Source organism: Pelophylax lessonae (assembly GCF_965119305.1).
Source record: "Pelophylax lessonae genome assembly, chromosome: 2".
In the NCBI taxonomy this organism is placed as follows: Eukaryota; Metazoa; Chordata; class Amphibia; order Anura; family Ranidae; genus Pelophylax; species Pelophylax lessonae.
This window is the reverse complement of record NC_138769.1, coordinates 467,518,932-467,545,394: the sequence shown is the minus strand read 5'-3', so window position 1 is coordinate 467,545,394 and position 26,463 is coordinate 467,518,932. Positions and strand designations below refer to the sequence as shown.

The 26,463-nt window shown below is 47.5% G+C and overlaps 1 protein-coding gene across 1 annotated transcript in view; it reads right to left on the bottom strand.

Moving 5' to 3' along the window:
- TUBGCP3 (tubulin gamma complex component 3) overlaps positions 1-26,463 on the bottom strand; it is a 237,541-nt gene that overhangs the window by 81,557 nt on the left and 129,521 nt on the right. The window contains exon 15 of the mRNA XM_082245180.1: positions 13,837-13,972. Within this exon, the coding sequence (XP_082101306.1) occupies positions 13,837-13,972 (136 nt within the window). The remainder of the gene's footprint in view (positions 1-13,836; positions 13,973-26,463) is intronic.

Genomic DNA, 26,463 nt, shown 5'->3' with positions numbered 1-26,463 from the left:
AGGGCTCTAGGCATGGTACAGGAGAAAACAGGGGTGTGGGCATGGTACAGGAGAATGCAGGGCTGCGGGCATGGTACAGAAGAACGCAGGGTGGCGGACATGGCACAGGAGAATGCAGGGCTGCGGGCATGGTACAGGAGAATGCGGGGCTGCGGGCATGGTACAGGAGAATGCAGGGCTGCGGGCATGGTACAGGAGAATGTGGGGCTGCGGGCATGGTGCAGGAGAATGCGGGGCTGCGGGCATGGTACAGGAGAATGCGGGGCTGCGGGCATGGTGCAGGAGAATGCGGGGCTGCGGGCATGGTGCAGGAGAATGCGGGGCTGCGGACATGGTGCAGGAGAATGCGGGGCTGCGGGCATGGTGCAGGAAAATGCGGGGCTGCGGGCATGGTGCAGGAGAATGCGGGGCTGCGGGCATGGTGCAGGAGAATGCGGGGCTGCGGGCATGGTGCAGGAGAATGTGGGGCTGCGGGCATGGTACAAGAGAATGCGGGGCTGCGGGCATGGTGCAGGAGAATGCGGGGCTGCGGGCACGGTACAGGAGAATGCGGGGCTGCGGGCATGGTGCAGGAGAATGCGGGGCTGCGGGCATGGTGCAGGAGAATGCGGGGCTGCGGGCATGGTGCAGGAGAATGCAGGGTGCGGGCATGGTGCAGGAGAATGCGGGTCTGCGGGCATACTACAGGAGATGCAGTGCTGTGGGCATGTACCATGCCCGCCGCAGCACTGCATCTTCTGTAGCATGCATGCAGCCCCACATAATGGCAGGTAGTGTGGCTGTGTATGGAGCAGTCTCACTTACCTGTTCCTAAAGGGCGCCTTAGGTTTTAAAAATGGCTGGGGAGGCGGAGCTGAAGTTCAGAAGGCTGGAGGAAGCTGGAGGGGCGGAATCCATGTGTGCTGGGGAGGCGGAGTTCCGATCAGAGCCGAGTGCCTGGGGAAACGAACGTCGGCACAAGGTCCGCGGCTGGCCTGACATGCACACTGCGCATGTGCCGCCCGCCGCCGCCGCTCGGTGAAGTCCGTACATGTTCGGCTATTCCCGGAAATAGCCGAACTTTTACGGGCTTTTCCGAGCGGCGGTGGCCGGCGGCACATGCGCAGTGTGCATGTCAGGCCAGCCGCGGACCTTTTTTTTTTTTTTTTTAGCAATAGCCGAAGAGAAGAGGCGGCCGGGGGCCGCCCCTCTCTAAGTGCCGCCTGGGTCCCATGGTCCCACCGGGACCCATGGTAGGGCCGGCCCTGCCAATGAAACAACTATAATATACACGTAAAATGTTTTTAAAATGAGAATAGGATTATCTATAAACTATGTATAGGATTATCTATAAATCTATGTGTTACAAGCAAAACCAAGAAAACAGAACAATAGTATGTATTTTGTATTCTGCTACCAATAAATTGCATCAGGTGTTACTAGGCACCTAACAATTCCGTAGCTGAAATTGTGGCCAAATTGCAAAAATAAAGAATATTGTTTAGGAGCATAGTGTGGACATAGCATTCAATAATTCTGCTTTCTTATTAGCAATGTTATTTTACTCTATTCTAAAAACAAATTTAAAAAAATAGCAAACTTGTAGAAATGAAAACTTGTAGCCTTTTTTTAATGCTACATCTAAGTCTAGGCATAAAAAAAATGAATGATAAGCAGGTTGCTTTAGAATAAATGGTTTACTTCCGGTGCCACATGAGCTAGGAGCTACCGCCTACAAGGCCCTGCAAATCCTGCTCGCACCTCCTCTGCCTACCTCTGGGGATAATCAGCATTGACCAATTTGTGGTCCACAGTGGTCCCGATTCGAACACAGGACCCTGCTCCCTCAGTACAACAGCCAGGTAACATGGCCGAAGCTATACACGCGGGGGACGTTGCCAAACCCCGGCTACCACCTGATCTCTCTCTCTCTGGGAACCCAGGAAGAGCAATATCACCGAATGGCACAGGCTATGGCTGCTCTCCTGTCCCCTACCATCACGGCAGCAGTAGATAGAGCAGTGGTAGCAGGCATCATGCAGCTCCGTAAGGAGATGGCAAATGGCTCTCTGAGCTGGAACACCGCCTCTCAGACCTAGAGGATGAGGTAAATCCTCTCAGGCAAGCGACCAGCAACATGCCCAGAAACAGCAATACATCCTGGATAAGCTCGAAGATCTCGAGAACTGTTCCAGTCTGAACAATCTGAGAATCATAGGGCTCCCTGAGTCATTCAATGCAGGCTCTTTGCTAAAAATCTGTACCACACAGCTACCTCATGCTCTGGGGATAGCGACACCATGTATAGTTGAAAGAGCACAACGCTTGGAGACCCGCTCAAATGAACGCCGCTCCCCAGACCAGTTATCATTCGGTACCTCAACTATATGGACAGAGTAGCGATTCTCAAGTCGTTCTGTAATGCCAAGTCATTTCAACTAGATGGCCATAAATTGCTTCTCTTTGCAGACTATTCCCAAGAGGATGTCCGCAGACGCAAGGCCTTTCAGCTCTCATGTGCCACGTTTTTATCAGAAATGCGTTTATCCCGCAGTCCTTCGGTTCACTGACCAGGTTGGGGAACCAAAATCTTTTTCCCACCCTGAGGAGGCAGCCAACTATATTCAGGCCTATCTTCATATCTCGATGGAAACCCAACTGTCAACTGCTCCTTCACTCTTTCCTGGCAACAGAGGTCTTCGTAGCCCAAGAAAAGATTCACCGAAAAGGGCCCGATTTTCCAACAAGCCTAAACATGATAAAACCCGCAGATGTCCGGATAATTCTGGCTTATTTGTCCTTCCACCGTTACTGGAGCTTGCAGAGTTTTTTGTGCTCTCTCTTTTTTTTTCTATTTAGAAAGAATGTTCTCCAGTAATCACATTTCACAAAGCCTCAATCCTTTACTCTGTCTATCTTGTTTTTGAAATGTTACCATGTTATCGCTCTGCCTCCCTAACAGAGCCTTAGCGAAGATCTATCTAAGCTGCGTCACGGCCATCATAGGTCCCGCATTGTACCCCCTCAGCTCTTACATTCCCAGGGGGGACACTGACCATTCACGATCTGCGAGCAAGCCATCATACATCTCCGGTAATGCTGTTCCGAGAGAAATGCATCTCATGTGAAATAAAGAGGATAAAGAGAAGTCTTCACGTATTGTGGTAGGTTTATATTTATTTTTCCTATTGTTTACCTATGTTGGGCTAGCAACCACTCCACACCCCTCACTTCAGGAAGCAAGAACCTCAATATACCCCACCGGGCTACATCTCCATGTCCCTCTATCATTTACTCCCAACTCTAACATTCCTACCAACCCCCCCCCCCCCCCCCCTCAACTCCGCCCTGATATGAAAATAGTTTAATGGGATGTCAAGGGGTTTAGGTCTCCCCATAAAAGAATGGCCATTTTACATCATCTTAAGCGGCTTAAGACTGACATAGCCCTACTACAGGAAACCCATTTACTCCCTTCAGACTTTACCCGTAATCGCAAACTATGGGTGGGTCAAGTCGATGGCTCCGTGTCCGTCAAGGGGAAAGCTGGTTTGCTTATCCTCATCTACAAAAACCTCCCTTGAGAAACCCTTTTCAATAAATACAGATAATGACAGTTGTCTGTATGGTGTATGGCATGCTGACCTGTATGGCCCTGATCCTACTGATGACACAGAGGTGAAGGCCTTCCTTGATTAGGTCCAGCTCCCTCAGATAGATCCCTCACTTCTAGCTCAATTAAATGCCCCGATCACTCCTGCAGACGTGAAATCAGCGATAGCTTCGCTGGCACCAGGCAAAGCCCCAGGCCCTGATGGGTACACCTCAGAATTTTTAAAAATCTCAGCAGATATGATTGCTCCAACCCAGCATCAACTTACCAAGCCATTCTAGACGGGGGCCAATACCCCCCCTCGGGTTTCTAAACTCTTATTAAACTGATCCCAAAAAAAGGAAAAGACCCAACAGAGCCAGGATCATATCGCCCAATCTCCTTGCTCAACCTGGATTCGAAAATATTATCTAAAATAATGGCCAACAGGTTAGCATTGCCATTGCTACTTCACCCCTCCCAAGCAGGCTTCACACTTGGACGATAAGCCACGTCAAATATTCACAAAGTTCTTGCTGTCCTAGAACAAGCAAGAGCCAGCCCCACCAGTGATCTAGCCATTGTCTCACTAGAGAAAGCCTTTGACAATGTTAGCTTTCACTTTCTGCAGCTGGCTGTCCAGAAGTACGGCTTTGATGGCCCCTTCCTTCACATGATCTCCTCCATGTACTCTGCCCCCTACGCCAAATGTAGTAACCGCAGGCCAAATCTCCAATAGCTTCCCCCTACACAAAGACACTAGACAGGGATGCCCCTTTGTCCTCCCTCCTCTTTAAAATAGCCATCAAGCCCCTGTCACGCTTCCTCCTCTATCATTCAAATCTCCATGGAATTAAGATAGGCCAACAAGAAGTACGCACAGCCCTTTTCGCTGACGGCATATTAATCTTCACCTCCGACCCCAAGTCAGACATGCCCCATATCCAACATATTTTCACACAATTCTGGGCCTGCTCCTGACTCAGAATTAATTTTTCCAAAAGTGAAATCTTACCCCTTTACCACACCCATGTCTCCCCCCCCCCCCCCAGTCAGCTCAACCCACCTTCGCGGTTGCAAAAACTCACATCGCCTACTTAGGCATCCAAATAGGTAAGTCACCTTCTTCCCTCCATTACCCTTAACTATCCCCCTATCTTCTCCAAAATCATTAGAGAACTAGAAAATTGGCCAGACCTTTCCCTCTTCCTTTTTGACAGATTTCATTTATTCAAGATGGTTAGTTTCCTCAAACGTTTATATCCTCTTCAGACCATCCCCTTTCTCCTACCAAATAAAGACATCCAATCCCTCTACAGATCTCTTACAACTTTACTATGGCGCAAACGCCGTCCCCACATTTCCCTTCACAAGCTATTCCCAAAACATGAGGGGAGCGCTAATCTACCGAATATCCAAATGTACAATCTATCCTGCCTCCTTAGAGTGGGTTTGGACTGGTTGTCGGGGACATCCAGATACTCCAACTATGATCTTGAATCCCAGATGGTTGACCAATAAGGACAGTCCGCTATTGCACTGCAGAGTCAACTCCCTCCCGCCACCATTAAAACACAATTTACTGTTAAGTGTTACCCTGAAAGCTTGGAGGGAGATCAGGAAAAAATTGGGGCTCTCCCCTTTTATATCTCGCCACCTTCCAATAAATGGTCACCATCTCTTTCCACATACGCGGCCTTTTCCACATGGGCCTCCTATGGGCTTACAAGCTTGGCACAATTTTTTGATCTCCCCTCTGGCTTAACCCTCTCCTTCCCAGGTATTCAAACCCGTTACAACCTACCAGCCCACCAGTTCCTATATGTCCGACAAGCAATTAATTTTGCAGCTAGCCTTTGCCCTGACAGGGGTAAGCGTTTTTGCACATCCATACTGGGCACTCTCTTGGATCTTGACCGCCTTAAAATTTCGGACATTTACAGACCCCTAACTTCCCAACTTGTCAAGCCTCCCCACCTGGATCAAACCTCCTCGTAGAACAAGGGTCTCTTCTTTCCATAGTCAGACTACATCCTTGTGGGCTCAACCACCACCTGTGCCTTCATCACCAACTAATTCTGGAAGGAGCAGCAACTCACAATAATGCACCGAACATACTCACCTTTTTTCCACGTCCTTGACCTCTACAACTCAACAACAAAGCTAATGGTGTGACCAAACCAGATCAGACCAGACCAACACTGTATCAAAGGATGTGGAGCTGTCCTCTCCTCTCACGCTTCTGGGACTAAATAGAAAATCTTGCAGCCACAGTGACTGGGTTTATACCATGTAAAGACCCTTTCCCATTGCCATTTGACTTTCTGGAAAGATCTCCACTTGGATATTCAAAAACAAAGTCTCTGATTGTTCGACACTTGGCTTTCCATATGCTTCATGGTGACCAGAAGGGCCACCCTAAGAAAAAAAAAACAAAAAAAAAAAACCAAAACAAAATGGACCTCCGCTACCCCTTCTACAGTTTCTGATGTGTGAACTGAACCTGTCAGACTACTCCACAAAGAAGAACTGGACCTATTCTTCTCCATTTGCAACCACTTGTGCTTTTACAATAAATGTCCCACATTTTGCAGAATTCTCTCCAAGGACATGCACTCCACCTGATAATGGGTGAGACCTTTCCTCCTCCTTCTACCCTCCCTTTTCCCAATAAATCCACACAAATGACAGATGCAGAGACCACTGCATCCTCTAAGCCTCTCCGATGGTCACACCCACTCTCAAGCCTTTGCCCTACCCTATCTATACCTTGTTTAAATTTGTGTAGCTGACTTCCAATCTATACATTTTCACTCAACTCACCCTCTCCATTACCTTCTTCTACGTTGAATGATTGTTTGCCACCTCTCAAGCCAAATGACGGCTCTTCTAGTATAAGATCTTTTTCAGTGGTTCTATCCAACCCCCCCCCCCCCCCCGCCCCTCCCTCACCCACCCCGTTTAATCACCTGCCATCCGGAAGATTTCCCCCCGCCCCTTCATGACCAGGCCATTTTTTGCGATACGGCACTGCATTTCTTTAACTGACAATTGCGCAGTCATGCAATGCTGTACACAAATGAAATGTATATAATTTTTTCCCCACAAATCAAGCTTTATTTTGGTGGTATTTGATCACCTATGGGTTTTTAATTTTTTACGCAATAAACAAAAAAAAGGCCGACAATTTTGGGGGAAAAAAAAGGCCAAAATATATTTTGCTACATGTCTGATAAAAAAAATAAAAAATCCCCAATAAGCATACATTGCTTGAACAAAAGATATAGCGTCTACAAACTACGGGTTATATACTGGAATTTTTATTTTATTTTTTTTATACTAGAAATGGCGGCAATCAGTGACTTATTGTGGAGCTGCGATATTGTAGTGGACAGTCTGACACTAAATGACACCTTGTGGGAACCAGTGATACTAATACAGTGAGTGATTAGTGCTAAAAATATGCACTGTACTAATGACACTGGCTGGGGAGGGGTTAAAGATCTAGAGCGATCAAAGGGATAAATGTGTGTCTAACCAATGTTTGTGTGTACTGTGTGTAGTGTTTATACTAAGGGATGTGATGGGTTTTATTCCCCGCTTTGCAGGGACAGAAAATCCATCACTTATTCCCTGTCAGGACAGAGCTCTGTATTGTTTACAAATGCAGAGCTCCCTCCAGATGACGTCAGTGAGACGAAACCGGTAGAGAGCGTGACCACGTCATTTCCGTTTTTCCGAACCCGAGGCCTGGAACACACATCCGGCGGTTGATGCGCACGCCACCCCCTAGCGTGCACCGCAAGTGAGGAGGTTGCGGTTCCTATGCCAGACGGGCATACGATAGGTTACACTTTTATGTGAGTACATGTCCTTCTTTTATTAATAAAGTGTTTTAAAACGATATTACACTATCGGAGGCTCCTTCCCTTTTCTTCTACATACCCTGGTACTGAATTGGAATTCATTATACCTACTGAGCTGACACCTGAATACTATGTAAGGAGAGAGACCGAGACCTTGGAACATCCTGATTGCCAGTGTATGGGAGCGATCCCTTATTATCGACCCGCTGTTTACCCCTGTAGGGGTAAGGGAATCTGGTAAGCGCAGGACCCCAGGCTCAGGGGAACACTTCTTCCTTCTGCCCATTCACCACACTCGGGGCATAGAAAATAGAGCACCATAATCACTATATATGGACTATACCATCTAGGACTTCTTTGGATCTGCCAGAATCACTGGGATTGCACTTGTGTTTTGATTTATTTGCTTCATAATTTATAAGGACACCACAATTTCTGTACTGCCGTTTCTTTTGCACAGCTGTATAGCAGGAAGATCAATTTGATCATTTTCACTTTTTTACACCTTTGCAAGTGTATACATATTTTTTTGGCAGCTATATATATATATGCACTTTAATTGCACTTATATTTATTAGAATTTTTTACGGTGATATTTATTGATTGTGATGATATGGTTACCCATTTATGATTGGATATTTTAACTAATTTTTTATTATTTCATCATTGCACTCCTGATATTCACTATTGCACTTTTCTTGTTGCACTTTATACCCACCGATTGTACGCATTGTATATATACGCTGGTTTTTATATGTTTTAAGATTTTTTTGATGTTTTGATTTACATATGGGACACTATTGATTTTACACATAGATTGACCTAGTTTTACCAATTCATTGTTTTATATACCTTAAATCACAGTATATATAGTGTTATATAACTTAATTCAGGAGGCCAGGAACCATAAATTACATTCCCAATACCCCACCAGGCAGCGCCAATCACTTCTTCTCTCTTTTTTCCCTCCAGCCTATGTCCTCGACGATCAGTAGGTGCCGGCGGACATCCATTGGCCGGCCCCTGCTGATTGGCTTCTGCTGTGACTAATCCGGAAGTGCAGATTCATGTATATATACATGTGATTCTGCGCAGAACGGCCGTCATGTAACAGTAAATCTGCTATGGGGTGGTTGGCAAGTGGCCAATCAGTACAGTATTCATCAAAAAAAAAAAAAAAAAATAGAAAGACCAAGACCATGCATGCTCAGAAACGACAAAATACAATACAATACATCACTTTCAAAGTTGTATTCTGTCATATGAGAATTTTAATAACCTTAGTGACCTCTTCATTTTTGGGACTAGCATGCAAACAAAACGGATGATCATTCATCTAATATTCTCATTGTGTGTACGAGGCTTAACTTGTCCAGAGATTCTTTACTTCATCTCATACTGTTCATTAATGTAAATTACAGGACAGCAGTTTAACCACTTAAGCCCCGGAGGATTTGGCTGCTAAAGGACCAGGGGTTTTTTTGCGATTTTTTACTGCGTGACTTTAACGGACAATTGCGCGGTCGTGCGACGCTGTACCTAAACGAATTTGACGTCCTTTTTTTCCCACAAACAGAGCTTTCTTTTGGTGGTATTTGATCACCTGTGCGATTTTTTGATCACGCGCTATAAACAAAAAAAGAGCGTAAATTTTGCAAAAATAACAATATTTTTCACATTTTTTTATATGAAATTCCCCAAAAAAAAAGTAAAAATCAAAATTTTTTAACATTTTTCGGCCAATTTGTTTTATGCTACCTATGTTTGGTAAAAAAAATCGCAAAAAGCGTATTTTGATTGGTTTGCGCAAAAGTTATCGCGTTTACTAACAAAGAGAAAGATTTTTGTCATTTTTGGTGTTTTTTTTTTAACGCGTAATGGCGGCGATCTGCGATTTTTTTTTCGGTACTGCGACATTGCGGCGGACAGATCGGACCCTTGACTGACATTTTTGACACTTTTGGGGTTACCAGTGACATTACTGCAGTAATCAGTGCTATACATATGCACTGTTACTGCAAAAATGACACTGGCAGGGAAGGGGTTAACTTTATTGGACAGGGAGGGGTTAAGTGTGTCCTAGGGGCGTGATTCTAACTGTGTAGGGACATTCCTATTGGTGTAAAAGCAAAGATCAACCGTTCTACATAGTAGAACGGACAGATCTTCACTTTTACACAGGGAGAACTGACAGGCAGCTTGTTTACACAAGCTGCTCTGTCTTTCTCCCTTCACAGGAGCGATCGCAGTGTGACTGGCGGACATCGAGTCCGCCGGTCACACGCACTGACTTGCCTGTGAACGAGCCGCGGCGGGCGCGCGCCTCGGCGGGCGCGCGCCCGCCCGCGATAGGCTCGCAAGTCAGTGACAGGCGAGTGACGTACCGATACGTCACTCTGCCTGGCCGGGGCTGACCGCCGCAGTATATAGTCGTGCGGCGGTCGGCAACCGGTTAAAAGGTTCTTTTTTTTTTTTTGTTTGTTTTAATTTTATTGTGTTTATTATACAGAATAGGCTACTTTTTAAAATTGTAGAGGCGGTTCAGACTGGGGCGACTTGTCAGGCGACTTAGTCCCCTGACAAGCCGCGCTCCATTCAGTGCAATGGAAGTGTTCTAATCAGAGCGACTTTAGTCGCTCCGACTTAGAAAAAGGTTCCTGCACTACTTGGGGGCGACTTCGGAGCGGCTTGCATTGACTTCTATTAAATAAGTCATTTGCAAGCGATGCTGAAGTCGCGCTGCAGGGGGGCGGCTTCAGAGTCGGCAGCCCCAGTGTGAAGCAGCCCCAGTGTGAACCAGCTCTAAAACCAACAACCCTTTTACATTCATTGTCTTCTAAATATTTTTGCAATTCTGTCATTGTCAATGTGCACTAAACAGAGTTTAAAAAAAAAAAAAAACTGAAATAGTTTTGGGCCGACAGACTCTAAGCAACAAACAATTGGTAAACCAATCATTTGCCGGTTAGGTTGTTTGTCATGGCAACAATGCATATTTGCTGGATAGCATATTCATTTCCTTTTCAATGATACAATAAAATATAATTAACATTTTATTTTGTATTTATAATATATTAAATGTATGGACACCCTCCCTGACTGACATTTTCTTTTCAATGAGAGTGCAAAGTTATTTTTTATGATTTGCCTAAAGATTCCTTTGGGAGACCTGCCATGTCCATTTACTGTAAATCAGATATATTACAAATGACAATTCTTAAGTGGACTTTAGTTTCCACTGCTCTAAGCTGTTAGACCTATTCCAAAAACATCAATTGGAGTACTGTAAGCTTACCTGTCAACCATTGTCTTGGTCTGTGCCTGCTCTGTAAAGGCAGAGTCATTATTTGTTTGCCCTATATCCAAGCAGTCAATTAATGATGGTATATCAGAAATGCATCAAAGAAGCAGAATTGCACAGCAGTCTGTGGGGTCTAGACAAAGCCTGCACAAGCAAGCAGTTTTTTCAGTGCTCAAATGGGTCTTTTTGGAACAGGCGCTGCAGCTTGTAGTGGAGGACCTAAAGTCAATGTTTGAATCAAGGTTTAATTTAACCATACATCATTTGTATTCACCTCTTGACAAGTTAATCTGGTTCCCCAAATGTACATGTCAAATGGACAGCAACTGCAGCAGAATCTAGGAGAGTCAAATCTGCCTAAAGTTGCTTGCTTAAATAAACTTGCGCCAAAAAGTTTTTTTTTTTACGAAAAAAACCCATATGGCCTTGTTTATTATAGCATTAATACAAACCATAATGAGGTGTCTATAAATATTAGGAAAGCATCTGAAGAAAAAAAAAAACATCAAATTATGACATGCGTACAACATTTAAAGTGCTAATTGCCAAAGTGAAAATCATCCATACTTTGTTTTCTGTACCCAATTTTAGTGTGGCAGTTTTTAAGAAATCAAAAAAGCATATGAAATTATTCAAATGCTAAAGGACAAAAATATTCGAACAGCAAAGCTTTAGATAAAGAACAGGTTTTATATAATACAACACAAACACATTTTCTGCTATTAGTTTCTCCAAAACAGGACTGGCCAATTAAATGGAAGGAATAGTTTTTTTTCAAATGGAGAATAAACAGGAAAAAAATATTTGACAAAGCACAGCATAAACAGCGTGCACTAGAGGCGCAGGAGGGAAGCAGATTGGTCCTATGACATATCAGTCTCTTTTTTGTTACAGGCCCGCCTGAGTTATTAGCTTGCAGGCACTCTCAATAACAAGAGAGTTTCATTTTAAAGAGGAAGCCTTGATTCGTATTTTGATTTTTACAGTGTGGATGAATGCAATAAATAATGTCTTCTTATTTCTCCTAAATGGCCCCATTTGAATCATCAAAAGAAAATTGAGGTTATTATGTGCTCTGTCTAGCAGCACTTTAGTTGCCAATTCTAAGGATGTTTGTTTATTACTTTATATTGGCAAGGGAGGTACTGCTGAATTAAACACTATAAATGTTTTAGGATGCAAGCATTTGTACGCAATTGCCTAGGTATTAGTCTAGTACATTTTCACACAGCGTAATACAAGAAAATTACATTTAATACAAGGGTATTCTGCATGACATACAGCCAATTACGCACTAAAACATACTGTTTCTGTTAGTTTAATAGGAACATTCTTTACCATATTCTACTTTATAACAAATTATTTCACCATAGTGACTATATTGATGATATTTTATATGAACGTGAGCATTTCAAATTCAGCTATAGGTAATGGACTAAATGTAGATAAAGGTAAGGATGGGAGTATTAACAGTGAGTTGCTTGTGCACGGATACAGGCTTAAATAAAATAGGCATGCTTAATGCACCTACAGTAAATAGCTGTAGGTCTAGTTGTTCATGAGGATCCCCTCCTGAAAAGGTATACCAAATCTCATGAGAAGACACTGTGCTGTTGTGTCATCCTGTGAAGTTTTGAGTACCCTGCATTCTTTGGAATCTCGTCCCAAGGGTGGTGATGTCACCCCCTGTAGTACAGAAGCTGGGGATAAGGTAAGAAGATTAAACTTAACTCACCTTTTCGCACTCAGTTCTCGGAGACCCCGCCGACTCCTGAGCCCGTTTTAGTTCTAGAACTCATCAAATGTCAGGAACCTTCACACTGAATAATCCCTGTTTTATGCTGAACTTTACACGCCCTCCTCCACAGAGATTGCCTATGCGCTTAAGACCCGCTGGGTCCGGGATGTGGGACCTATCGAGGATGAGGAGTGGGGGGAGGCTCTGCAGACCTGTAGGCGGGTGTCCCCTAAATTGTCCGACAGACTCACCCAAACGTTTATAGTGCACCAGGCCTACCTCACACCTCTTCGGGTGGCCAGGTACCACACTGATAGTGATCCTGCCTGCCCAATGTGCCGCGAGTTGAGGAGGTACCTTTTTTCACTTGCTTTGGAGCTGCCCTCAGCTCCAGTGTTACTGGCAGCAGGTGGTGGCTTTTCTTCATGACAAAATGGGATCCCCGTTGCAACTGGACCCCAAGCAGTGTCTCCTTGGTATATACCCGGATGGAGACATGAATTAATTTTTTGACTACATTCCTGCAGAAAACGCTGTTTGCGGCCAGGAAATTAATAGCCAGAGCCTGGATGCGGAGTACCCCCCCGACCTTCGCCATGTGGATGCAGGAGGTGAATACCACTATTCCCTCCCTCAATTTGCTTTACAAACACAGAGGGTGTCCTGCCAAGTTCAATAAGATATGGGACGGATGGGTGCAATGTCCGGACACGGGTGCATAGTGTTAACTCTGGTGTTCCTGCTCCCTACCCCAATACTGCTTGTTACATTTTGGGCTTACCGGCTATAGTTATATACGTATATTGTATTGTTATTTTTCCCTGTCACTTGGCTGTCTGTGCTGCTGCACGTGCGCGGTTTGTTGTATTTTATTGTTTGCAAATTTTAAAATGTACTGTACTGAGATTTTAATAAACTCACTGTTTGGAAAAAAAAAAAACAAAAAACTTAACTCACCTTGCTAGAATACTTGAGGCTTTCCTCTGTTTGCTCCAGTTTTCAGCAACCTAAATCCCAAGTGAAAAGCAGACTATTTAGCCTAACAGAGGGGTATACACAAGTCGTTACCCCAGCAGGCTCAATATGCACTGGGAGACAGGTCACAATACCTTATTTTATTTATTTGCCAGTATTGATATCATTAAGCTGTCTGAGGCAAGGGGAGCCTTGAATTTGAAGACACACTATAGCTTTGGCTCTCCTCACTTGGAAATGCCCACCTCCATTAGTCCAGCCCCCCTCAACTGCTCATCAAAGCTCAGTGTACTAGCTGCCAGTTTCCTCTGAGCTAAAGACACTGAGAAAGAAAAACCTGCTCATTGGTACAATACATAGAATACATTGCCACATTACACATTACCTCTAGAAGCCGGACATCCAACCGCTTTAGTATCTCAGGATTGTCAAACTGTGCATTGGTTGCTCTCACAGCAGTTTCAAGTATCCCTGTAAGATTATGTTGGTACAATGTAGTTGCTGGACGAACAAGTTCTGGTCTAAGATAAAATAAACAGCATCCTTCATTTCAATTCTGCAATATCTCATAAATACCTTCTTAAAGTGAAAGAATCTGTACATTTGCAATCGTATGAGCCCAAAAATAAGTATTCCTGGAAAACAGCATATGTATCACCAACATGCACTGAAAAAAAGAACGTGGATGTGTTATCAACTGCTATCAAGACCAGGCTGTTAGTAACCAGCACTTCACAAACATGAATCTGAGAAAGAAAACTGGATTTTTGTAGGAATTTACCGTAAAACCCTTTCTCTGAAATTCGTCGACAGACGCAGCTCCACCTAGTCAGAGACTATAGGGTTATTGCTCCTCCAATCAGGAATAGACACTAGGCAGGAAAAAAGCTTAACCACACCTATGGGGGCTGTCCCTGCAGGCATAACCCCACGCACCCTTCTATAATCAAGCAGTTTAGTTGCAAGCAGTGTTTAGAATAGAAAAAACCCCATTCACACAGAAGAAGAGGGGTGGGTGCTGCGTCTGTCGATGAACTTCAGAGAAAAGGTTTTTACGGCACGTTCTTACAAAAAACTGGATTTTTGACTTACAGTAAAATCCTTTTCTCTTAAGTTCATTGACGGATGCAGTTCTCTCTGATCCATATAAGTAGGGAAAAACTGCCCCCTACAGGAGAAAGACACTCGGCAGAAAAAAGTTCTGGCTACGCCTATGGGTAGTCCCGGAGGGTACACCCTCTCTCTTCCTGCATAGGATGTCAGTTTTGTATCAAAGCAGTGTCAGAAAAGAACACCAACTCAAAATAGAGGGGCGGGTACTGCGTCCGTCAATGAACTTAAGAAAAAAGGATTTTACGGTAAGTCAAAAAAATGGATTTTTGTAAGATCTTACCGTAAAATCCTTTTCTCTTAAGCTCATTGACAGACGTAGTCTTCTTGATTCTCAAGAGCTGGGTTATGTTGTCTCCGCAGGAGTAGGACTAGGCAGAAAGACAAACGTTCTGGCTCCACCTTAGGGGCAGTCCCTGAGGGTATATCCTCCCTCTCTCTGCTACAGGGAATCAGTTCTGTTTTAAAGCAGTACAGAGAATTTAACCCAACCCAACTCAATGATAGAGGGGCGGGTACTACGTCTGTCAATGAGCTTAAGAGAAAAGGATTTTACGGTAAGATCTTACAAAAATCCATTTTTCTCTATCGCTCATTGACAGACGTAGTCTTCTTGATTCTCAAGAGCTGGGACATCCAGAAGCAGTGCCACAAATGAGGGGTGGGATTGACAAATCAAATCCAATCTAGAAGGCCCAACCGGTGCCAAACTAGAAGTTTTAAAGGCTCATTATAAACAAAGAATGAGACTAAAGAAAAAATTTTCCAACGGAAAAACCCTTGAGGTAGACCACTGGTCTCCTCAAATTGCGGCCTGCAAAACCTTGCGGCCAAACGAGGCATCAGACGATGCCATTACATCAACCTTATAATGTTTAGTAAAGGTATGCACCGACGACCAGGTAGCCGCCTTGCACACCTGGACCACTGACGCCTGATGGCGAAAGGCCCATGACGCACTAAGTGCCCGAGTGGAGTGCGCCTTAACAGGGAACGGGGGCTCCCGACCCTTAATAGAATAAGCCTGTACTACCGTCTGTCTGATCCATCTGGAAATGGTCGCGGCAGATGCAGGCAACCCCTTTTTGGGTCCATCTGGGATCACAAAAAGTGAATCCGTCTTGCGAAACGAGTCTGTCGTTTTCAAGTATACCCTGATCGCCCGGACCACATCCAAGGAGTGTAAAGCAAACTCCCGAGGATGACTGGGCTTAGGACACAGGGAAGGTAATACAATTTCTTCATTCAGATGAAATTCTGAAACCACTTTTGGTAGGAAGGATGGATTCGGACGAAGAACCACCTTATCTTTATGAACCACCAGATATGGGGAACGACAAGATAATGCGGCCAGTTCTGACACCCTGCGTGCAGAAGTAATAGCCACCAAGAAGGCCACCTTCTGGGACAACGTAGGTAGAGGAATCTCCCTAATATCTTCAAAGGGAGGCTTCTGAAGAACCGACAACACTAAATTAAGATCCCAGGGGGGTAACGGCGCGTGCACTAGCGGAGCCAGATGTCGCACCCCCTGGATGAAATTCCGCACCAAGGAATGAGTAGCCAAAGGCTTCTGAAAGAAGATGGCTAATGCTGAGACCTGACCCTTGATAGTACTCAAGGCCAGTTTCTGCTCAACCCCTTGTTGCAGAAAAGCCAATATTCGACTAATCGAATAAGACCGAGGACGGAACCCCAAAGGTTCACACCATGCAATGTAGGACTTCCATGTGCGATGATAAATCTTTCTGGAAGTCGCTTTCCTTGCTTCAACTAGAGTAGGAATAACTGAAGCTGACAAACCTTTGTCCTTCAGCACCTGGGTCTCAATAGCCAGGCCGTTAAAGCCAGCGATCGTAAAGCAGGATGGAAGATCGGTCCCTGAGACAGTAGATCCTCCCTGAGAGGAAGTCTCCACGGGACGTCCGCCACCAGTCTGACCATGTCGGCGTACCAAGCTCGACGAGGCCAGTCCGGAGCTACCAGGATTACTGGAATTCCTTCCTCCTCTATCCTGCGAAGAAGTCTTGGCAGTAACGCGAGAGGAGGGAAGGCATATATTAGCTGGTATTGCCCCCACGGGGCGATCAGTGCGTCTGCGGTTTCTGCTAGAGGATCGCGGGAGCGAGCCACGAATCTCTGAACTTTCCTGTTGAATCGTGATGCCAACAGATCCACATCCGGGGTGCCCCACCGTAGGCACAACTGGTGGAAAACGTCTGGATGGAGGGACCATTCCCCCTGATCCAGGGTCTGACGGCTGAGATAATCTGCCTGCCAATTCTCCACCCCCGGAATGAACACCGCAGAGATTGCTGGAACAAATCGTTCCGCCCAGCGAAGAATGCAAGCCACTTCTTTGGCCGCTCGGACACTCTTGGTGCCCCCCTGGTGATTGACATAAGCCACGGCCGTGGCATTGTCCGACTGGATCCGAACCGGGCTGCCCTGGAGCTGCTCGGTCCAGTGAATCAGACAAAGTCTGATCGCTCTCAGTTCCAATACATTTATCGGTAACCTGGATTCTTCCGGGGACCAAAGTCCCTGGACAGATAACTGACCGAGAATTCCTCCCCATCCGGATAGACTGGCATCCGTGGTCACTATCGTCCAAAATATTGGCAGAAATGACTTTCCCTGGCTGAGCATCGAAGACCGAAGCCACCAGACCAGAGACTCTCTGGTCTGTTTGCTCAATCGGATCTGATTGTCCAGGGATTCCGGATTCCGATTCCATCTGAGAAGAATCTCTTGCTGAAGAATTCGGGTATGGGACTGGGCAAATGGGACTGCTTCGAACGAAGCCACCATCAACCCCAGAACCCTCATGCAAGTCCGAAGGGAAGACCAGCTGTTGGACAGTAACAACTGGACTGCTGATTGAATCTTTCGGAGTTTCCCTACCGGAAGAAAAACTCTTGTCCTGACTGTGTCTAGAATTAGACCCAGATATTCGAGCCTCTGGGTGGGAACCAGAAATGACTTTTGCTGGTTCACCAGCCACCCGAATTCCTGTAAAGAAATCATAGTAATTTCTATGTTTTGTAGCAAGGTCTGAGGAGACTCTGCATGAAGCAGAAGATCGTCTAGGTAACCAAGGATCGATATGCCTCTTTGGCGCAGAAGTGCCAACATTGGGGCCAACACCTTTGTGAAGACCCGCGGAGCCGTGGCGAGACCGAAAGGTAACGCCACAAACTGATAGTGGTTCTCTTCTACGGAAAAGCGTAGAAACCGCTGATGTCCTGCGAAAATGGGAATGTGAAGATAGGCGTCCTTGATGTCTATGGACGCTAGGACATCCCCTGGATGCAGGAAGGCTGCTACCGTGCGAATGGACTCCATTCTGAATCTTCTTATGTTGACAAAAGAATTGAGTGCTCTTAAGTCCAGAATTGGACGCACTTTGCCCTCTTTCCTGGGTATTGTAAATAGGTTTGAATAAAACCCTTGAAACCGTTCTGTCCAAGGAACGTGGACTACCACTCCTTGTTGTAGTAAATCTGTGACTGCTCTCCGCAGATCTTCTAAACGATCTGAGGATAGTCGGATATTGGAAGGGAAGAATCGCGCCGGTGGGAGAGATCGAAACTCGATCTTGTACCCTGACCTTATGACTTCGCAAACCCATTTGTCCGGGATTCTGGAAAGCCATGGATCCGGGAACCGGCGAATACGTCCCCCCACCCCAGTTATGGGTGGGGGCGCACCTTCAGGCTTTGGATGGTTTATCTTCAGGTCTGGGGGGGGGGCGGGCTTTTGCTTGCCCGACCAACGACCCCTGACGCCTCCTGCAGGAGCTTTGGAGGACTTAGTTTTTTCACCCGCGGGACGAAAAAACCTCTTGTGAGCAGAAAAAGAAGGCCCTCGTCTTTGACGAGTTCCTCTACCTTTAAAATTTTGCGGTAAAAAGGTGCTCTTTCCACCCGTGAGATCTTTAATGATCTCATCTAAGTTGGCTCCAAATAGACGCTCTCCTGAAAAGGGGATATTAGCCAATGCTTTTTTGGAACCTTGGTCGGCTAACCAACCTTTTAGCCACAGTGTACGCCTGAGAACCACTGCTGAGACTGATGCTCGCGCCAATAATGGAGTGGCGTCTAACGCCGCATCACACACAAACTGTAACCCCTGTATCATTTGTTCCAACAAATCTGATACCGCCTGAGGGACCTCTTCTAAGTCCCGGCGTAACCACTTGGTCCATTCAGTTACAGCCTGCGAAACCAGACCAATAGCAATTATTGGTCTGAAAGCTGATCCAATCAAGGAAAACATGGTGCGAGACATAGCTTCTATCTTGCGATCCACTGGATCTTTAAAAGACGGAGCGTCTTCTAAAGGAATAACCGTGGCTTTATTCAATCTAGCAATTGGTGAATCCACCACAGGTGGTTCTGTCCATTTCTTAATAAGGGTTTCCTCAAACGGATAACGCCTGTCAATGCGTTTAGAAATAGTAAAAGTGCATTTTGGCAGACACCATTCTTCTTCGATTGGATTGCCAAAACATTTGGGCAATGGAAAAACCTTCGCCACTTTGATGCGTTTTTTAGTCCCAAAAGGGATTTCAGTTTCAGCTATTTCCGATGGAGTACCCTGTAACCTTAAGGTTTCTTGAACAGATACAATGAGTGCGTTTACCAACGCTTCCTCTCGGGCTATGGCGGATGCCGAAACATCCTCCTCACTGTCTGAAAAGACAGGACCCGAGACACCAATCCCAGATGAAGTACCTGCAACTGCAGAAATGGGCTCAGAGTCTGAATCCGAGGTTTCAGATAATATGGGGTTAGGCGGGGGTCGCTTTCTTGCGCCCTGTCCCTGACAAGCCACTTCCACCCGGGACACAAAAGTTTCCATAATAGCTGACAATGATTCGATTGTCAATGGGGTGCTGGAGGATCCCGCAGACCCCTCGAGGGGATCCGGAGGAGATACATGAGTGGCAGGGTCCATGTTAATTCAGGACACCTTTGCCAGCAAAACAAAAAAACTTTTTTTTTTTTTTTTTGTGTGTCTCCCCCTAGCGCAATAGCGCCCCTCAGAGTACCTGCTTCTCGATCCCACAGAGAGAGAGAGGGACCCCCAAGGCTCACCAACCGATGCAGTGCAGTTTCCAACCAACTGCAGTCAGCGTCTGTCTTACACAGACTGGAAGGAGCTGTTTGCTTTTTCCCGGGTAGAAGGACGTGGCTCCGCCCCCTGTGTACGCCTTCCGGCGTTCCCAGCTCTCCACGAGGTAGCTGGGCTCACAAAACATGGCCGCCCCCATAGAAGAGACATAAGACTCCAAAAACATGGCGGCCGGCGTGACCTGAGGACATACATGCATTAGGTCTACGGCAAAATGGCGGCGGACCGCCAAAATCGTTTTCCCAGCACATCCACCTGCATCTCTGCTAAGAGGCGATATATGGATCTACAGAAGATATACTACACATAAGGTAGGATTATACCTCCTATGTCAGCTGTAATGTTACAGTCTGCTGGGTAGAGTGTTAGCTCTTAAACCAAGTCCACTTCCCACAAACACATGCTGTATTACAAGGGGGACTTGTAAGTATCAGATATATACTGACCATATATGGAGGGGCCCATAATACATACTGCCTCATAACGAGGAAAAAAAGGGAACGTTTACTCACCATACCGAACCGACAGGCACCCTCTCTTCACAATACCCTCTCCACCGGGGTGGGGGTTTGTGGACCACTCCGGACGCCTCGACTCTCTGGTTCTTGGCGTCCAAGCGAGACTTTTAACTCGCAAGGTCAGTCCCTCCACTGGGACTCCGTCGCGGCCGACCCAGCGCGGAGCTCTGGTCTGCACGCGCTCGTAGGCAGAAACCGGGGTGACCACTGGATCTCAACATCCAGCCCGTCGCCCGGCCCCGCATACTTACTTGAATGTGTCGCGGCCGACCAAGCGCAATGCCATGGTCTGCGCGCGCTCGTAGGCCGGCTGGGGTGACCACAAGTGTCGCCCGGTCCGGCATCTTTGCTTGAAGATCTCACAGGAAAAAACACTGGAGAAAACTACCTAAAAAATGTCTTTTTCTTAAAGAAAAAAAGTCTTGCCAGGACCAAAAGATCCCAGCAAGGAACTTAGGTCCTTACTCCTGACTAGACAGAAAAAAACTGATTCCCTGTAGCAGAGAGAGGGAGGATATACCCTCAGGGACTGCCCCTAAGGTGGAGCCAGAACGTTTGTCTTTCTGCCTAGTCCTACTCCTGCGGAGACAACATAACCCAGCTCTTGAGAATCAAGAAGACTACGTCTGTCAATGAGCGATAGAGAAATCCAGTTTTCTCTATCGTTCATTGATGGATGCAGTTTTCTCTGATCCATATCAGTAGGGACGTCCCAAAACAGTGCCAAAAAATGAGGGGTGGGAACACCAGAAAAGAAAGAGTCTTCAAGGCCAAACATAGCCGACCAGGCAACATAGGACTCATCAGAACATAAGATGAGGCCCACCTGAAACAAACAGTAAACACCCTCAAGGAAGGGCAAAAGCACTCCAAACAGCAGCCAGCAAAAAACCTTGCGGCCAAAAAGAGGCATCTGCAGATGCCAGCACATCCACCTTATAAAACGTGGAAAAGGTGTGAACAGACTACTCGGTAGCCGTCTTGCAACGTCAAGCACAGATGCCTACAAGGCAAAAAGCCCAGGAAGCACTAGGCGCCAGCTTCAAGCAGGGTGGGAATCACTGAAGAAGCCAAACCCCCGACCTTCAGCACCTGGCATTCAACAGCCGAGTCGGCAAAGTCAGCGACCATAAGGTTGAACGAGAGATGGGCTCTGGAGACAATAACTCCTCCCTGAGAGGAATTCTCCAAGGAGCGTCTGCGGCTAGCCTGACCAGGCCGGCGTACCAAGCTCGGCGAGGCCCATCCGGGGCAACGAGATAGACCGGAATCCCTTCCGCCTCGATCCTGCGAAAAATTCTCGGCAGCAACTTGGGAGGAGGAAAGGCAGACTGCAGCTGATACTGACCTTGGCCCATCCGTGAGTACGCACACACGACCATGCTGGCGGCAGTTGTGCGCAGGTGACCATGCTAAACTCCACGGTCAAGTTGAACTTAGCGAATGTTCTTGCCCATGACAGAACCCATGGTGCCACCATTGCAGCCGCCGGAGGGTCCCGGGAGCGGGACATAAACCGCAGCACTATCCTGTAGCGATGCCAACAGGTCTAGGTCTGGGTTGCCCCCAACGAAGGCACAACTGCTGAAACACCTCCAGGTGAAGGGACCATTCCCCTTAATCCAAGGCCTGTCGACTGAGGCAACCCACCCGCCAAGATTTCCACATCTGGAAAGGGAACAGCGGAAGAGCTGGAACAAGGCGCACTGTCAGACAAAGAATTGACACTTCCAAGGCCGCAAGGACACCCTTGGTGCCCCCTTGGCGAATGACATAAGCCACGGTCGTGGCGTAGTCAAATGAAAGTGCACCGGATCGCTCTCAGCCCCAGGATATTGATCGGTAACCTGGACCATCCAGGGACCATACTCCCGAAGCAGAGAACCTGCGGAGGACTCCTCCCCACTCGGGCAGGCTTGAATCCACGGTGAAAATTGTTCAGGAAAAAGGGAAGGAAGGATTCTAGCTCAAGACTCCCTGGTCAGTCAGCTCAGCCAGATCCGAAAGTCCAGACAGTTTGGATTCTAGTCTCGAAAGACGGCACCATCAGTCCCAGAACTCGCATACAGGTCCGAAGGGACAACCATGTGCAGGACAGTAACAGTTGAACCGCAATCTGAAGCTCTAAGAGTTTTATCCCCGGAGGGAGAAAAGACCCTGACTGCGGGCGAGTCCAAAGTCAGGCCCAGATAGTCCAGTCTCATGGAAGGGACTAGGGATTACTTCTGAAGGTTCAGAACCCACTTGAACTCCTCCAGAATTCTCGTGTTGACTTCCAAATTCGTTTGTCAGCACCGTAAGGGACTCCACACGGAGAAGCAGATCGGGCAGGAACCCTGGCCCGGTATGCCCTGCTTCCGCAACAGCGCTGGGACCGGAGCCAACACCTTTGTGAAGACACTAGTAGCATAAGCGAGACCAAAGGGTAACGCCACAAATCGATAGAGATCCTTCCCCCACGGCAAAAAATGGAGAACCCGTAGGTGTCCCGAACAGAACAGGATGTGAAGTTATGCAGCTTGATGTCTATGGAGGCAAGGAATTCTCCTGATGCAGGGAAGCCACCACCGTGCAAACCAATACCAACTTGAATTTTTGATCTGCACGGAACCATCAAAGGACCAGTTGGTCCAGTTTGTTGAACCAGAGCCTGAACTGCCCCACAGAGCACCTGAAAGCGATCCGGGGACAGCCATACATTGGAAGGAAAAAAACGTTACGAAAAACTCGAAACTCGATCTTGCAACTGGACCGCATGACCTCCTGAACCCAGCAGCCTGGGATCCAGGCCAGCCGCAGGTCCTCGACCGGCAAGGACCCCCCCCCACCCCCTCTACTTGGGTGAGGAAGCAACTTCAGGCCGAGTAGGCCTAGTTCGCAGGTCTGGAAAAAAAAACAAACAATCTCATGTTCTCCAGACCAGGGTCGTTTGGAAGCACACACGGAAGTCTGGAAGGACTTCGCCACATTAACCGTCCCCAGGGGACGAAGAAACTGTTTACTGCAACGAAGGCCCTTACCCTTGTTAGCCTGTGGAAGAAAACATTCTTCCCCCCGTGAGACCCTTATATACGGTCATCCAGGGCAGCGCCAAACAGGCGATCCCCCAAAAAGGAGATCCATTAAGACCATCTTAGAAGTTTGATCCTCAGACCAACACTCTGGCCAACTAGACGCTGGACAACCACAGCCGCAAATGACAAGGTGACCCATACAAGGGAGACTCGAACAGTGCGGCATCGCAAACAAATTGCAGCTCCTGCGCCAGCTGGTCCAACAGCTCCCCAAGGGCAAGGAGGGACATGCCCCACACCAAGTCACGGAGGTGGAACTCCGCCCATCAGGCAGAGTCTGCGTGGCAAGGGGAAACAAACAAACACTGTTCCCAGCGCTGACTATGCCAGGGAGTACAGATCGCAGGCCACAGCCCGCGCCGGCCTTAAGGACTGGGATTCCTCAACCGGAACAACAGTAGTCCAATTCAGCTAGAGACCGTACGTCCACCAAAGGCTTAACAGCCTTCTGCACCAGAGACTCCCCAAAAGGGCAACGTCTAACAGCCAATTAGACACCCCAGGGGAACGTCTCAGACGGTCCCTTCCTACATGAGCAGCCAGCAAAAAGACCAGATCCAGATGGCGTGAGTGCCAGATGCCACCTGCGCACCAGGCGCAGCCGCCACTGCGACACCCAAATTGCAGGGTGTCACGCCCCGAAAACAGCCAGAGCATCCACCAGTGCCTGTCGCAGCAGGGGAGGTAGAAATGTCAACCTCATCATCCGAGCAGACAGGGTGCGAGGTAACAGACCCGGCAGGGAGGCCCCATGTCTGCGGCAGCTGAGCCAGACTCCAAGACATCAGATGAGGGAGGGGTAGGCGGAGAAACCTTTTAGCGCACCTAACACCGTCACCCGGGCCCAAATGCTTCCCGAACTGCCGAAAAGGCATCAACGGACAGTGGAGATCCGGAAGGCCCTGCGGCCTCCGTGAGGGGGTCAGGTGGGAACAAATAGCCTGCAGGGTCCATACTGAACCTGAGGAACCCGCCAGCAATTAAAAAAAGAAAAAATTACAAAAATTACTTTTTTTTAAAAAAATGGCCCCACAGCGCTACAGCGCCCCCCAGAGGTCAGGCGCGCGTTAACAGACTCCCACAGAGAAGGCGAGACCACCCTCATGACTCACTGTCCTCCAGGCATTCCCACCGGCCTCCACAGCAAAAAATATTCAGCAAAATGGCAGAAAACGGGTGTACCAAGATGGCCGTCGCCATAGAAGCAGACAGAGGCTACAACAAAATGACGGCCCTGCGTGGGAATCGCGGTAATCGGGACCCACAGGGGGACCCCTCAAACACCCATCCAATGCAGAAAACCCCACCAAGGCCCCCCTGCACGATTCACCGCGGACGGCACACTCCCCCGGCCCCCCAGGCGGCCTGCACACTAGGCCCCAGCCCCACATGGGAGGGTGGGTAGGGAGGGGGGGTAGAAGTGGTAGTGGAGAGGAGGAGGGGGGTCACAAGAGGACAGAGGGAAACCCAGTGTGAGGGTTTGACCACCCCAGGGAGAGGGCCCGCGTCCACCCCAAAATCCGCCGGGGGGGGGGGCGGGGGAGGTTTACTCACCATACCGAAACACAGGTGGTGGCCATCTCCTGACAGGACCCCCCGCCACTGGAGTAGGGGGGCTGTTGGCCAAATAGGAACGCTGTGACATAAGCCTAGACCCTGTGTGTCCTGGCGAGACTCGCGGGGCTAGTCCCCGTCCAGCGGGACTATGTCGCGGCCGACCCAGCGCAGGGCTAGGCCTGCATGCGCTCGATGGCCAGACTGGGGTGACCACTCGATATAGGGGTCCAGCATAATTGCTTGAAGATCTCACAGGAAAAAAAGTTCTGGAGAAAGAAAGGCTAGCTAAAAAAAAAAAATCTACATAATAAAATACTTTATATGCCAAGACCAGAGATCCCAGCAAGGAACTAGGCCCTTACTCCTGACTAGGCAGATTAAAACTGACATCCTATGCAGGAAGAGAGAGGGTGTACCCTCCGGGACTGCCCATAGGTGTAGCCAGAACTTTTTCTGCCTAGTGTCCTACTCCTGTAGGGGGGCAGTATTACCCTACTAATATGGATCAGAGAGAACTGCGTCCGTCAATGAACGATAGAGAAATCCAGTTTTCTCTATCGTTCATTGACAGATGCAGCTCCATCTAGTCAGAGATTATAGGGATGTCCCAAAGCAGTATATTCATGAGGGGTGGGAAGACAACGCAAACGGAAACATAACTCCCCAAAGGCTAAACTTAGCCAACCAGGGAACATGGAGCTCAACCAGGAACACCTGGAGCTCACCCTGAAAACACAATACACCCTCAAAAAGAAACAAAAAAAAATGTTCTCTTTAAACAGCAGCCTGAAAAACCTTGCGGGCAAAAGAAGCATCCGAAGATGTCAACACATCTACTTCTTAGAATTAATAAACATATGCACAGATGACCAAGTTGCCGCCTTACAAACTTGCAGCACCAACGCCTGATAGCGAAAAGCCCAAGAGGCACTCAGCGCTCTCGTAGAATTCACCTTCACCGAGAAAGGAGGAATCTGACCCTGCAGTGAATAAGCCTAAACCACCTTCTGCCTGATCCATCTGGATTTGGTCGCCGCAGACGCAGCTAATCCCTTATAAGATACTTCGGTAAGGATAAAGAGAGCGTCTGATATTCTAAAAGACTCAGTGGTCTCCAGATAGACCCTGATCGCCCGAACCACATCTAAAAACACAAGTTCCTTAGAATGTTTGGGCTTAGGGCAGAGTGAAGGCAACACACGGTCTTCATTCAGATGAAAATCAGAAACAACCTTAGGAAGAAATGACCGATTAGGTTCGAAGTACCACTTCATCCCTGTGTATCACCAGATAAGGTGAGTGGCAGGACAGCACCGCCAGTTCAGATACTCTGCGAGCGGAAGTGATAGCCACCAAGAAGGCAACCTTATGGGACAATGAAAGCAGAGAAATCTCCCGAATGTTCTCAAAAGGAGGCTATTGAAGAACAGATAATACCAGATTGAGGTCCCACGGAGGTAGCGGGGACCTTCTCGGAGGAACCATATGGCGCACTCCCTGTATAAAGGTACGAAGCAAAGCATGCGTAGCTAACGGGTGTTGGAATCATATAGCCAAAGCCGACACTTGGCCTTTGATAGTACCCAAAACCAACCTCTGTTTGACTCCTTTCTGCAG